Source organism: Pagrus pagrus (assembly GCF_965226575.1).
Source record: "Pagrus pagrus genome assembly, chromosome: 4".
Lineage (NCBI taxonomy): Eukaryota > Metazoa > Chordata > Actinopteri > Spariformes > Sparidae > Pagrus > Pagrus pagrus.
The window spans coordinates 9,199,438-9,214,567 of NC_140188.1; the positions used below are offsets into that span (position 1 = coordinate 9,199,438).

Below are 15,130 nucleotides of genomic sequence, written 5' to 3' on the forward strand. Positions count from 1 at the left end.
TGTTTTTCCATAAATCCAGCAATGAACATGTAACAAGGAATGTCATTGAAAAGAAAATAACATAACAGCCATTACCTCATCCATGGTTAAACCAACAACTAATAAAATATCATTGTGAACATTATGAACCCCACCACCACCCGTCCTTGTTGGAGGACGTTGAACAGACAGAATAAAAACAAATAATACTTAAAAGAACTGTTCCTTCTAATGCACAGAGCTCCAAGAACTGAAATTGACTGAACTGTAAATAATATGACATAGTAGCCTGTAGCTAACGGTCATTATGCTTCTGTCCTCTGCCTGGTCTTTTTACTGAACTTAACCAACTCCTTTCTTCATTGCCTAAAACCCAACCAAAGCACCGAGCAAAGAATGTTTTTTCTCCCCCGGTCTGCTGTCAGCAGGGTCGCCAGCGCCAGTGAAGTGGGCTCAAGCCACGCTCGAGCGGAGCGGGGGAGAGAAACAATGTGTATTTCTTTTACTCTGTGGAAGATCTCCCAACGGAGTGAGGGACAAAGCAAGTGGGACAGATCTGCCCAGTCCCTGAGCAGTGCGCGTTTCACAGACAAGCCACAACGCAGAGTGTAAACAACGTCACCTGGTTCAGCAGCACCATGGACAGCTGCGGGGGGGTCGGAACAGCTGTGTTTCGACCCCCCCACCTCCGACTCCTGAACGTCACTCACTCACTCATCCGGGCATGTACTGCGGTCTCATGAGGAAACGTAGCTTTTTGATATGATGTTTATCTTGTTCCCGAATACAAATATCTTTTAAAGTATTTGTTCGAAATAAGTATTTGTAAAAAACACGTTATTTGTGCCTTTCCGAATACCGTATTCGGGTTCGGCTCCACCCCTACAACCCAGATATGTCTACAGATAGCCACTGAGAGGACGAGCACAAAGTGTCAATGACGACACTGTAGTGAGTAAACTTTAATTAGCTGTTACTCTCCTTGCATTGGAGTCACTCCTATAAAGTCTTCATACAGAGCCTTCGCTCAGAACAAAGGCCGAACAGACATAAGTGTTTGGAAATCAGTGCCACAACACTGTGCCATTGCAAGGAAAGAGTTAGTGTTTTTGTGATGAGGATCACATTGTCTTTTTATGGATGATGATTTAACACTTGGCTGTACCTCAACAACTTGTGTATGTGCCTAGAAAAGTGATGGAGGACAACAACTCATGGGTTGGTGGTGAGCTGAGGCAGATCAATGACCGGGTGATTTCTGTGCAGCTCCTGGTCATGATGTTTCTTGGCATCAACTTTTTACTCTTTCTTACCTTTTTCAAGAAGAAGTCCTTTTACACAATTGCACGCTACATCTTATTTGCTGTTACACTACTGTCTGATAGCTTTTTATTACTCATATCTAATATTCTGTTCCTCTTGGCCTATTTTAATTTTACCATACAAGTTTGGTTATGTATCAATATTTCAATGGTAGTGCTTGTGTATTCGATGGTCACACCAGTTACTCTGACAGCAATGACCTTGGAGCGATATGTTGCCATTTGCATGCCCCTGCGCCATGCAGAGCTGTGCTCCCAACGCATCCACGTGCATTGCATCCTCATCATTCACAGCCTCAGCTCTATACCCTGCATTGTTGTTTTTTCCTCTTTCTTTGCATCAGCCTCTTTTAGCTTGTACAAACAACACAGGATATGCTCTCTGCAGATGTACATTTTGCACAGATGGCAGGGTCATATCAGGTCAGCTGTACAACAGTTTTACTTCTTGGTTATGGTAATCATCATTGTATTCTGTTATGTTAAAATAATGAAAGTGGCCAAAACGGCATCCGGAGAGAATAAAAAGTCAACATGGAAAGGTCTCAGAACAGTAATTCTTCATGGTTTCCAGCTGCTGCTCTGTCTCATCCAGCTATGGACCCCATTCATAGAGAATTATGTATTTCACATTGATTTAAGTTTATTTTTTAATGTAAGGTTCTTTAACTATGTATTGTTTTATCTTTCTCCAAAATGTCTGAGTCCTCTGATATATGGGCTCAGGGATGATAATTTTTTTCATGCACTGAAAAACTATGCCTTCAATGACTTGTATAAAAGAAATATTTTGCAAAGTAGACTAGTAGTTTTTAACAAAAAAAAATGCACACTGCGCTTGAAAAAAGTGACTCACTTTGGTTGCAATTCACTTTAGCTTGAGAATTTTAAGAATAAGCCCTATTACTACCTAAACTACAGTACTACTAGTTATGACTTTCCACCGCAGTAACACTGGTAAACTCTTCAAATAAAGTAAATCCACACATTTTCTATAGTTTTCTTTTCTCTTTAAATGCATACCAACTGCTTACTGTATCCTTACATATTCAATTCACAGACATGAAACTGGCATTGATCCTCTGATGTCACTCTACCCCAGAAAGAAAATACTGTGTGTTTTCTCCCTAAATGTTAAAGCAAAGATAATATATCCAATAACATGAGACTGAGAGGACTGAGCAACTCTGGTGAAGTGAACAATGAACATATGGTATTTTAATTTATATATTACTTTTGTATATGTTACACACATATTTGAAACAATATGACACAAGACCTTTGGCCCTGAACCTGTTTAAAGCTTGCCTGGTACAATCACTCTTTGTGAAAGATACCTTTAGATGAATAACAGATTAACAGTTTAATCATTTCTGCACAAATTCCATTCCACCCAGTTCATTTTATGTCATTATTTAAGTTTCTATTTAATTTATTTCTTATTATTTTTTATTTTTTTTACATTTGAATTTTACTCACATTTTACATACTTTACATTTTTTGTTTTTGTGAGAAACAATTTATTTTTAGTTGACTGTTCTGCACTTTTGCACATTTCATATTAAAATAGTTGACTTGTTTACAGTAAATGCATTGCCTGCTGGTTTATTTTGTTACTTTCCAGCTCATCAGTAAGCCATGATAATGGTTGTGTGAGATGTACAATGGACAAACGATGGAGCATGGACAATATATAGTTAATCTTGGCGGTGCTGAGGTGGGTGGTGCGTTTAGCTGGTGGCGAGAGGCCCCAAATCAAATTCTGCTTAGGGCCCCATAAAGCCTTGGGCCGGCTCTGAATCAATATAATGTATAAATAAATATACTGTAGTGTTGTACTGTGGCCTACAAGTCAGGTAAGGATAAGGGTCAGTCAAGGGCCACGACAGCAATGGTGGCTTACAACCCAGATATGTCTACAGATAGCCACTGAGAGGATGAGCACAAAGTGTCAATGACGACACTGTAGTGAGTAAACTTTAATTAGCTGTAACTCTCCTTGTAGTGGAGTCACTCCTATAAAGTCTTCATACAGAGCCTTCGCTCAGAACAAAGGCCGAACAGACATCAGTCTTTGGAAATCAGTGCCACAGTGCTGTGCCATTGCAGGAAAACAGTTAGTGTTTCTGTGATGAGGATCACATTGTCTTTTGACAGATGATGATTTAACACTTGGCTGTACCTCAACAACTTGTGTATTTGCCTAGAGAAGTGATGGAGGACAACAACTCATGGGTTGGTGGTGAGGTGAGGCAGATCAATGACCGGGTGATTTCTGTGCAGCTCCTGGTCATGATGTTTCTTGGTATCAACTTTTTGCTCATCTTAACCTTTTTCAAGAAGAAGTCCTTCTACACAATTGCACGCTACATCTTATTTGCTGTTACACTACTGTCTGATAGCTTGATTATACTCATATCTGATATTCTGTACCTCTTGGCCTATTTTAATTTTACCATACAAGTTTGGTTATGTATCATTATTTCTATGGTGCTGATTCTGTATTCAATGGTCACACCAGTTACTCTGACAGCAATGACCTTGGAGCGATATGTTGCCATTTGCATGCCCCTGCGCCATGCAGAGCTGTGCTCCCAACGCATCCACGTGCATTGCATCCTCATCATTCACAGCCTCAGCTCTATACCCTGCATTGTTGTTTTTTCCTCTTTCTTTGCATCAGCCTCTTTTAGCTTGTACAAACAACACAGGATATGCTCTCTGCAGATGTACGTTTTGCATAGATGGCAGGGTCATATCAGGTCAACTGTACAACAGTTTTACTTCTTGATTATGGTAGTCATCATTGTATTCTGTTATGTCAAAATAATGAAAGTGGCCAAAACGGCATCCGGAGAGAATAAAAAGTCAACATGGAAAGGTCTCAGAACAGTAATTCTTCATGGTTTCCAGCTGCTGCTCTGTCTCATCCAGCTATGGACCCCATTCATAGAAAATTATGTATTTCACATTAATTTAAATGTATTTTTTAATGTAAGGTTCTTTAACTATGTATTGTTTTATCTTACTCCAAAATGTCTGAGTCCTCTGATATATGGGCTCAGGGATGATCATTTTTTTCATGCACTGAAAAACTATGCCTTCTTTGACTTGTATAAAAGAAATATTTTGCAAAGTAGACTAGTAGTTTTTAACAGAAAAAATGCACAATGCACTTAAAAAAAAGTGACTCATTATGGTTGCAATTCACTTTAGCTTGAGAATTTTAAGAATAAGCCCTACTACTACCTAAACTACAGTACTACTAGTTATGACTTTCCACCGCAGTAACAGTGGTAAACTCTTCAAATAAAGTAAATCCACACATTTTCTATAGTTTTCTTTTCTCTTTAAATACATACCAACTGCTTACTGTATCCTTACATATTCAATACACACATATGAGACTGGTATTAATCCTCTGATGCCACTCTCCCCCAGAAAGAAAATACTGTGTGTTTTCTCCCAAAATGTTGAAGCAAAGATAATATATCCAGTAACATAAGACTGAGAGGACTGAGCAACTCCGGTGAAGTGAACAATGAACATATGGTATTTTAATTTATATATTACTTTTGTATATGTTACACACATATTTGAAACAATATGACACAAGATCTTTGGTCCTGAACCTGTTTAAAGCTTGCCTGGTACAATCACTCTTTGTGAATGATACCTTTAGATGAATAACAGATTAACAGTTTAATCATTTCTGCATAAATTCCATTCCACCCAGTTCATTTTATGTCATTATTTAAGTTTCTATTTAATTTATTTCTTATTATTGTATTTCTTTTTATTTATTTGCATTTTACTCACATTTTACATACTTAACATTTTTTTTTTTTGTGAGAAACAATTTATTTGTCGTTGACTGTTCTGCACTTTTGCACATTTCATATTAAAATACTTGACTTGTTCACAGTAAATGCATTGTCTGCTGGTTTATTTTGTTACTTTCCAGTTCACCAGTAAGCCATGATAATGGTTGTGTGAGATGTAAAATGGACAAATAACGGAGCATGGACAATATACAGTTAATCTTGGCGGTGCTGAGGTGGGTGGTGGGTTTAGCTGGTGGCGAGAGGCCCCAAATCAAATTCTGCTTAGGGTTCCATAAAGACTTGGGCTGGCTCTGAATCAATATAATGTATGAATTAATTTATTGTAGTGTTGTACTGTGGCTTACAAGTCAGGTTAGGATAAGGGTCAGTCAGGGGCCACAACAGCAAAGGTGGCTTACAACCCAGATATGTCTACAGATAGGCACTGAGAGGACGAGCACAAAGTGTCAATGACGACACTGTGGTGAACAAACGTTAATTAGCTGTAACTCTCCTTGTAGTGGAGTCACTCCTATAAAGTCTTCATACAGAGCCTTCGCTCAGAACAAAAGCCGAACAGACACCTGTCTTTGGAAATCAATGCCACAGTGCTGTGCCATTGCAGGAAAACAGTTCGTGTTTTTGTGATGAGGATCACATTGTCTTTCGACTGATGATGATTTAACACTTGGCTGTACCTCAAAAACCTGTGTATGTGCCTAGAGAAGTGATGGAGGACAACAACTCATGGGTTGGTGGTGAGGTGAGACAGATCAATGACCGGGTGATTTCTGTGCAGCTCCTGGTCATGATGTTTCTTGGCATCAACTTTTTACTCATCCTGACCTTTTTCAAGAAGACGTCCTTCTACACAATTGCACGCTACATCTTATTTGCTGTTACACTACTGTCTGATAGCTTTTTATTACTAATATCTAATATTCTTTTCCTCTTGGCCTATTTTAATTTTACCATACAAGTTTGGTTATGTATCAATATTTCAATGGTAGTGCTTGTGTATTCGATGGTCACACCAGTTACTCTGACAGCAATGACCTTAGAGCGATATGTTGCCATTTGCATGCCCCTGCGCCATGCAGAGCTGTGCTCCCAACGCATCCACTTGCATTGTATCCTCATCATTCACGGCCTCAGTTCTATACCCTGCATTGTTGTTTTTTCCTCTGTCTTTGCATCAGCCTCTCTTAGCTTGTACAAACAACAAAGGATATGCTCCATGCAGATGTACATTTTGCATAGATGGCAGGATCACATATGGTCAACTGTACAACAGTTTTACTTCTTGATTATGGTAATCATCATTGTATTCTGTTATGTTAAAATAATGAAGGTAGCCAAAACGGCATCCGGAGAGAATAAAAAGTCAACATGGAAAGGTCTCAGAACAGTAATTCTTCATGGTTTCCAGCTGCTGCTCTGTCTCATCCAGCTATGGACCCCATTCATAGAAAATTATGTATTTCACATTAATTTAAGTTTATTTATTAATGTAAGGTTCTTTAACTATGTATTGTTTTATCTTACTCCAAAATGTCTGAGTCCTCTGATATATGGGCTCAGGGATGATCATTTTTTTCATGCACTGAAAAACTATGCCTTCTTTGACTTGTATAAAAGAAATATTTTGCAAGGTAGACTAGTAGTTTTTAACAGAAAAAATGCAGAATGCACTTAAAGAAAGTGACTCACTATGGTTGCAATTCATTTTAACATGAGAATTTTAAGAACAAGCCCTTCTACTACCTAAACTACAGTACTACTAGTTATGACTTTCCAATGCAGTAAAGACAACAACGCTGGATGGCAGAACAAACAAATCGGTCACCGGATTCATCTATAGTTAGGCTAGATATGGATATACATAAATAGTGCTTTTTAAAATTCCTGTGCTATTTGTGTAATGTTCATGATGAATTTTGCATTATTTTTCTATAACTGCACTGCGCAGAGATCATGCTTTATTTACAATCAAACGTCTGCTGATAATGCTGCCATCACACAAGTCATTAATCTTTAGGCAACCTGTTAGAGGCAAAGAAGATATGGCTTTAAACCCTTTTTGTTGTGAAGCAACAGTTGTCTGTAGTAACCAGTAATATCTAATGAATTTAGTATTAATTGACATTGTAGAAAAAAGGACCCACCAACACATATATTAAGTCAAGATTTATTTTATGTATTGTTAATGTGAATACATACACACCATAGTTTTATAAAAGGAAATGTCTCTGTTACAATAAAACATTAAATAAACAACATTATGATCTGATGTTTGACAAGCCCCACTGCTGCACAATATAGACATTTTCTAATCACCTTCAACAAGCTCTAGAAGTGGCTGACATTAACAAATCAAATAAATAGTCTTAAATAATGACTTTTGCAATCCTAAGCATTTGCAAATTGTTAGCAAGTCAATTCATTCCCTTTCAAAAATTTGATTTTAAACATGTAAACATTTTACAAGCTTAAAAATGTTTTTTTTTTTTTTTACATTTTCCAATATCTCTAACTATCTGTCTCAGTCTTCACGGAGATAAGCTTCATGCAGCTCAGGCTCCTCACTATTTTCTCGAAAGGCAGCATATTCTGCCATCCTTTGGATCTCTTCAACTTTAGTCTCAGCCAACTTCTTATCTGCGTCCGCTGACAGCTTCCGTGCCTCCTCCACCTGTGACTGGGCCACCTGAATGTTTGTCCTCACTGTGATGGACGCCTGCTCAGCTCCTGGAAACACACAGACGCAAACATGGATTTTGTCAAATTGCAGTTATTAAATAAAGCTGTAAATGTTCCAAAGTCTAACTCGGACAGCAGATGAATTGAATTGTAATTCTTTCATTCTTCCATCATAAATACAATGGTGTTTCAGCATTTCATCAAGACCCAGGAAATACAGCTATACTCATTCAACTCACCTGAAGTGCGTGCTGCCTCAGCTGCCATTTTGCACAGGTTGACAGCATTGATCCAGTTTGACTCAAAACGTCTGCATTTTTCTAGTCTAACACTAATCTGTCAGGACAAAGAGAAGAGGAAGATGAGAAGTCAATATAATACATTTATCTTTTTCTATTGTTTCTGCAAAAAATAAAAGCTGATTTGAAGAGGAAAAACTGAAAGCTAGAGTAGATTTAGATTTGTTTTCAAAGTTTCTCCAAAAGGGCAAAGCAAACTAACCTGTGCACGCTGGCTATTGATCACCTCCAGGAGCGAATCCTCCTCTGCTGGGGTCAGTTTTCCCACTGAGGCTAAATACCGTCTTTGGACAGCAATGCGTGTGTACACAGCCTGTTAGCAAACAGAAAGAGGACAGAAAGTCAGGGACAGTACAGGGCAATTTTCAAAATAATATCATTACAGTAGTTTTTCTCTACCTGACATGATTAACATAATTTCTGATTCTGATTTCTGATTCTGATAGTATGTGATGGACAATGCATCTTTAAACAATAGTATTCTCCATTCTTAGAGGTCTTACCTTGTAATTATATGTGGATGTAAAGATTCAGACCTATGCCCATTTCTACTTAATAATGTAGACATTAATAAGTTCTGTATTGTGGTAATGTGCCTTCTCATGCTACCATTAAATGTTGTGCAAAAATACTTGCTTCCCAATGATGAATTAAACTTTTAAGCTGAGGTTGGCAGTCATAAAATGTGGATATTATGTTTCACATTTGAGGAAAAACCTACCTTTGAATAGTCTGTAAGGGCGTCTATGATGGCCAAGGTGGTCTGGGAAAGGAAAGTACTTGAACTGTCTGTAACCACTGAGGCTGCTCTTCTGATCAGGGACTCATGAGAGAGGTATTCCACTTGCTACAAACAGAAGATCAGTATTTTAACTCCTTCAATTTCGAACAAACTTTTTTCTGAAGATTTGCTGCAGTAGTGTTATACTGTCTCTGGCAGGAGACCTACCCACCTGTGCAAACGGGACAGCACAAAGCCCACGGGCAACATTTAGAGGTGCTATGCTCATGTGCGCAGCATCTGTCCTTTCCCCCAACTTCTGGACTCCAGTCTTCCTGCTGTTGAATAGGACACTCTCAGTACTGCTGTAGAAAAAGAAGGAAGGAATATAAGCAGGTTATTATAGTCAAAATCAGTGGTATATGCACTAATAGCAATGCAGGCTACACTTGACGACATAGATCTAGGCTGTGTTCCTACTGCTTATATTATGTCATTGCCTATTATTCATAACATACCTTAGGAAACGGATGCAGGCTGCTCCTCTCCTGACCACACTCTCGTTGGTCCGCAGCAGTGAAAAGTCTGTGTGATTTCGCAGAAGTCCTCCAGCAGCACGGCTGGCGCACACTGAACACTGACCAACAGCTTGCATCTTGCAGATTCACTGCAGCACTTAAAGAATGTACTTGATTTGATGTGTGTAAAGTTATTGCTGATCGTAGGTTTTCTGTTTTCCGCAGTTCAAACTAATCTGTTGTCCACAGACTGTTGCCTTTAGAAATCAGAGGAGTATTCTTGTTCGCTGTTTGCTATCCTTCTGTCTGCTCGACGATGACCAACTGTCATGTCCTGTGGGTATTTGTAGGGCCGCAGCACCGTTTCATTGCGTAAAAGACATTGATCTGTTGACTCTGCCTGCAAATGTGCGTATATGGCTTTATCTGAAAAAGCTCACAGAGACAGAAATTACGTGCAGGCCTATCTCACTGTCTTGCTCTGCTATTTGAGTGAGTGTGTGTGTGTATATCTGTATTCAGGACAAAATAAACCTTTTAGAATTTTTTGGAAAATTGACTTTTTTAGGTTACAACTATCCTAATTATTAGGGTTTGTTACACATTAAGTGAGAATTTGTTCTGGAATTTTATAAAATTCTCATACAATTAATAAAAGGTATTACAAATCCATATGATGATAATGGCTATGGCAAGTGTTTTTTCCTTCATCACATGGCATGACAATGGCTGTAGCCATTTTGTGATTTGAACACACTTGGCACACCAAGGTGCACAAAATGCAACACAAGGAGCTCCATTTATTCTCCATTTGAAAATCAGAAAGGGCTGATCATGCAGAGATAGATAGTAGATTAAGTAGATGTGGAGTATTTAATTACATCAATATACTGTATATACAGTGCCAACCTTTAGGCTTTAGGATGTTAACCTTCAAATATGCTGAATCATGAAGGAATTGTGGGTCTTACTCTGGATAATCATCAAATTCTAGTGACCCAAAATGTACCTGACCAACTAAAATAAAGTGATATTATTGTTGGAATCGCTGTTGCCAAGCCTACTTCATCCTTCTGTTTCTCTCAGAATAGCAACTACAAACAACATTGGACAAAAGTGTAAGTTGATTCATTAATTCAGTCTATAATAGAGATGTGAAAGCAGATACAAATGGTGCCAGGCTGCCAGCCTAGACTTGTATATTGCCAGTTTAAATATAGTCTCATATCTATATTGATTATTTGGTTGGAGATCTTTAGCTATTTATGAATACATGAAGTCTACCACATGTTATTATCTTCTCCAGTGACGCTCAACCAGTCTGGCAGCTATCTTCACTTCCCACTTGTTTTGGTGCATTTATGTCTCCAGCCTGGTCTTTAGCAGGCAAAGCACAACATGGTCAGGTAAAAGAGTTGGCCAGTCAAGATTCTTCCATTGACGAAATGTCTAAAAAAGTCTATACATATTTACTGTTTCTCAAATGAACGAGCCTATAAGCATACTTGCTGATTGATTTTAATTTTATTGGATATTTCGGTGTTACACCTCACTGTTGTTGTTTTTTAAATTAAGTATAAACTATTCAGTGACATAAGAGTAACAAAGCTGAGTAACTTTGAAGCTGTAAACAGAAGATGTATGGATTGTTTTAAATAAAAATAAAAATAATTGTCAACATGGTAAGTAATCAAATATTTTTCTGTGAAGTTACAAAGTTCTATGTTTAGTATAGTGTATTTTGTACATATTCTTATGGTAATACAGTATGACACCATGCCTTTGGTAAAAACTTTTTTTTTTCATTATATGTCACTGTCCATGTCATTTAATATTTCACTAAAACTTTTGTTGCCAAAAGTTCAGCAATAGCCATCATTCTGTCTGATAGTCTGCATGTAAGTTATTTGCTGAGGTGGTATTGGCTGGCATTCAGAGAGAGTTTGTTTTGGACACAGATTTTGGTCCAACCCCCTGAAGTCCTGACTACTGACGCAAAACCTGCGTAAAGAGCTGACGAACCCAAGTGAGCTGCTCTCAACACAGTCGTCTTGTTTGCCAAACAAATGAAAACTTCAGGTTGCACAATTAGACTCGGGAGCTTTATGTTAATTATTAGCCAGCAGTCTGTTAATTACTAAGCAGGGGATATGAGACCTGCTGTTTAACCGTGCTCTGGAGAGATCTAACCGTACCTCACTCCAGTGCTGCACGTCATTGAAACTACAGAAACATCTCATTATGGGTTTCATCATCTTCTTCGAAACAATGCTGATATGGCACCTTCAAGTTACCTCTCAACTGGCATTACTGACTTCAATAACATTGTGTAAGAGTTTGACACTAGAACACTGACAAAAACAATAATGCAGTACATCTACCTGTTCAGCGCCAGATCCATGTTTTTCAAGGTGTTCATTTACCTTTTGCACCGCAGTTCAAAAACATCTAAGCTGCCTCACACGTACACTAGAATACAAATCTGTGGCCTGTGGTTGCAGTAATGCACTGCTGACAAAGAAATATGAGATATGAGAGATATGAGGTATTTTGTGCCTCACAGGAGAATGAACCTAACATACATGGGGGAAACCGGGGCACGTCCAGAGGAAACCCACACAAACACGTCAATATGATGCAAACTTGTCTACTCCAGCAGACAAGAACAAATATACAGTCCTGAAATGTACACTTCTGATCTTTACATCCACTGCCAACAATCCACAGTGTGTTGATAGTGATGAGAGCAGGTCAGGTTTGACAGTTAACGGAGCACACTCTTTTGTATCTCCTGAAGCCACAAACATTAATTTCACAAACTAATAGCCAGACTTAGACAGATAGACAACTAAATTAATTTGTTGCGCTAGTTCTTGGCCATCTTAACTTCTAATTTCTTTGATCCAGTTTTGGTACAATACAGGGTAACCACCAGTTTTCCGCAGCCACGATGTTGGGACACATGAATTTAATCACCTATTTTCTCTACTGATGCCATCTGTGGTGGCAGGGTTTGTTGCTGCCGAGGCAGAGAGGCTGCTGCCAGGGTAGTGAGGATACATTTCACAATACCAGTTGCCATAAAAAGCTTTCACGACAGTTTCAGCACAATACTCCGAAGTAGTCCAAAATCTCTGAAGAGTTCGCTGAGATCTACTTGCACTATGTACAGGTTTGTCTGCTTTGTGACAGTTTCAAAAGCTCTTCAACTATCTATCTATCTATCTATCTATCTATCTATCCTGGCAACACTAGTTCCACTGTTGCACAATCTTGCCGATTGATAAAACTCGATAATTGATAAGCTTGATTAAAACCAAAGAATGTAATTAAGAGACTTACCACATATTCCTTCAGGTCACAACTTACCACATGTTCTTTCATAAATTTAAATTTATTTGGTGATGTCACATTCATTGATGGGGGTTTCACAAAAGGCAGTTTGACTGCAGTGAGATTTCTGCGGACGACAGGCCTTGTTTTGCCCTTTCTTAAGAGAAGGGTTCCACAGACATTTTGGCCCAAGCTAAACCATCACTGTAACGCACACTGGCAAGCTAATCCAAATTGCATACTTTTTCAGTTTACTTTTAGTACATACCATCCCTGCCCTTATAAATGCATATACCGCTGCACGCCGTATGCATAAAATTGGGACATACTGCTTCATCAGAACATTGCACCTTGAACTTTGATCTTCCACTTACCTTTGTGCAGCAAAAGTATATAAATGTATGAATTACACACGATTTGCAAAAATATGTAATACTTACACTTAAATGCGCTGTCATATTTCATTGCATCGTCTGTCATCTGTCATTGAGCTGTCATCTGTCTGCACTCTCTTTGCGGCTCAGTCAGGGTGGCGTATCTTCCGCTGTACAGAGGATTGTGGCTCAGATTAACCAGAAAGGCATGCTGGATACTGCAAAATGTAACTAGATGAAGTGGGATATCCTTGTATTTTTGGGGCATACTATATTTGACATACTATGTATTGGGATATACGTAATATTACACTAGTATAGGTAACACAGCATAGGAACAGTTCTTAAGGCCCTGTAGTAATGAACTCATCTAAAAAGGAGACTTCACTTTACTGACAGTGCCATCTGCAGTTCAAAAAACCTTCCAGTCACACTAAATCTAAAGTAAATTGAGCCTCACGGAACGCTGCCAAAACACTTTGCTCAACAGTTCATGAACTGCATTGTACAAGTTACAGCTGGAACAGGGCTCACTTGAAAGTGTCTGCTCAGCAGAATCCCTGCCATGCCAAAAATCAATATCAGGGCTCCCCCGTCCAGCTGTAAAAGACAGAAACTGCTCTGCATCAGCAATAATAAAAGAGACATTTTGTGTGGACATTAAACTAAAGGGACATTTATCTAGTTCCCTAGAATGATAACCACTTGACTGCCATTCATTTTCACAGATATTCAACAGCTCCTAGTCTGCAACCCATTGTACACACATAGGGCAGGATCTACTAAAGGTTTGTGTGTATTAAAACGTGTGCAAACTCCTTGCACACGCAAAAAAATGTACAAACTGATTTACTAACAGTGCGCAAAAAGGGTTGCGTCTGTCAAAGGTGCAAGGTGCAAATTAGGGGTGGGTAAAAATATCGATTCAGCAATGCATTGCGATTCTTTTCCCTGCAATTCAATACCGATCGATTCAAGCCCCTGGCAAGCGGGGGTGCTGTGAGCAACACCCTTGTGGGATTTGCGCTGTGCGGACGGGGGCCGCACTAGACCAAACCATAACAATATGGCGACCGTAGTGAGCAGCAGCAGCGTTAAGCCAGCGCCTTCAAACCTGAAAGCAGACGTGTGGATTCATTTTGTATTCCCGTGTAAACCTGGGCCCTTGATCAAGCATTTGTGTTTTTTTTTTTTTTAATCATTACTTTTTTCATTTGCAATCCATTCCATTTTGAATAAACTAACAACGCAGTGTACATGCTTCGTCCTTGTGGCATTATTCATTAAGATAATTGTAAACAGACTTCTGTAGTTCAAACACCTCGGAGTTGTAGTTGAGAACGTCAGTTATAACAGCCCACTGTAACGTGAAGGGGAAGGGGATGGTCAGCTTTGGTGCGGGTAGCTCCAGAGAGGCGGCAGGCAACATGTGGGGGTTTCTGCACTGCACTTTTATTCATAATACTGACCACACCATGCCAGGTCTCTACGGCACTAATGTTACTGGCATACATGCAAACAATCAAGGCCGAGGTTCTTGCACCAACACTTTACTAAATAAAGACAAAATAATGAAATAAAAATAAAATGGGGAGTCTTCGCTCTGTCGGCACTATCCTTTCTCACGGGGAGCAGAAGTACACCTGCTCTTCTTCGTCGTGCAGGTTACATTACCCACTAAACAAAAGGAGGCGCCACCTAGTGGCACTACATTGAATAACTCTGACTGTTACACCAAGTATTAAAAAATTGGCAGGTTTAAATCGGGCTTGGGCTCATAATTACAGTTAATGTGTCGGGCCGGCAGTAGTAGTTCATTGTTAATACAGCACTGTCATTTTTTTTGATACTTTTGTACACACCATGTACTAGTATTATTGAGCTGATGTTTTCTTACTCAAAATGTAATGAGTTATTTTACAATTTCCAAGAGGAAAGAAACATAATTTAAATTTACATGCACTGTAGTTCAGTGTTAAAGCAGTGTCATATTTTGTCATGCTATGAGTTATACCATGGCTGCATGAAACTAAATAATTATTTTAAAAAAATTTCTGGTA

General features: G+C 38.8%; 4 protein-coding genes across 6 annotated transcripts in view; 3 read left to right on the top strand and 1 right to left on the bottom strand.

The window, feature by feature from the left end:
- Window positions 1-1,257: 1,257 nt before the first annotated feature.
- Window positions 1,258-3,462, top strand: LOC311255758 (odorant receptor 131-2-like; the record flags this gene model as incomplete). Its single annotated transcript, XM_084350407.1, has 2 exons — window positions 1,258-2,075; window positions 3,459-3,462. The coding sequence occupies 2 exons, from the start codon at window positions 1,258-1,260 to the stop codon at window positions 3,460-3,462; spliced, it is 822 nt and encodes a 273-aa protein (XP_084206533.1).
- On the top strand, window positions 3,254-5,856 carry LOC311255759 (odorant receptor 131-2-like; the record flags this gene model as incomplete). Its single annotated transcript, XM_084350408.1, has 2 exons — window positions 3,254-4,437; window positions 5,849-5,856. The coding sequence occupies exons 1-2, from the start codon at window positions 3,516-3,518 to the stop codon at window positions 5,854-5,856; spliced, it is 930 nt and encodes a 309-aa protein (XP_084206534.1). The 5' UTR covers window positions 3,254-3,515.
- Window positions 5,857-5,936: 80 nt separating this feature from the next.
- Window positions 5,937-6,821, top strand: LOC311255760 (odorant receptor 131-2-like; the record flags this gene model as incomplete). The annotated part of the gene is made up of 1 exon (XM_084350409.1): window positions 5,937-6,821. The coding sequence occupies one exon, from the start codon at window positions 5,937-5,939 to the stop codon at window positions 6,819-6,821; it is 885 nt and encodes a 294-aa protein (XP_084206535.1).
- Window positions 6,822-7,321: 500 nt separating this feature from the next.
- The window catches only part of LOC311256258 (diablo IAP-binding mitochondrial protein-like), a 53,412-nt gene continuing 45,603 nt past the window's right edge, over window positions 7,322-15,130 (bottom strand). Inside the window, exons 3-9 of one of the 3 annotated variants that reach the window (XM_084351126.1) lie at window positions 13,137-13,240; window positions 9,364-9,763; window positions 9,078-9,210; window positions 8,846-8,971; window positions 8,327-8,437; window positions 8,065-8,161; window positions 7,322-7,873 (exon numbers count right to left, since the gene is read on the bottom strand). In XM_084351126.1, the coding sequence (XP_084207252.1) occupies window positions 7,668-7,873; window positions 8,065-8,161; window positions 8,327-8,437; window positions 8,846-8,971; window positions 9,078-9,210; window positions 9,364-9,500 (810 nt within the window). In that variant the 5' untranslated portion in view covers window positions 9,501-9,763; window positions 13,137-13,240 and the 3' untranslated portion in view covers window positions 7,322-7,667. Of the gene's footprint in view, window positions 7,874-8,064; window positions 8,162-8,326; window positions 8,438-8,845; window positions 8,972-9,077; window positions 9,211-9,363; window positions 9,790-13,136; window positions 13,289-15,130 lie in introns of all 3 variants that reach the window. The other 2 variants (XM_084351125.1, XM_084351127.1) reach the window with 2 other exon arrangements.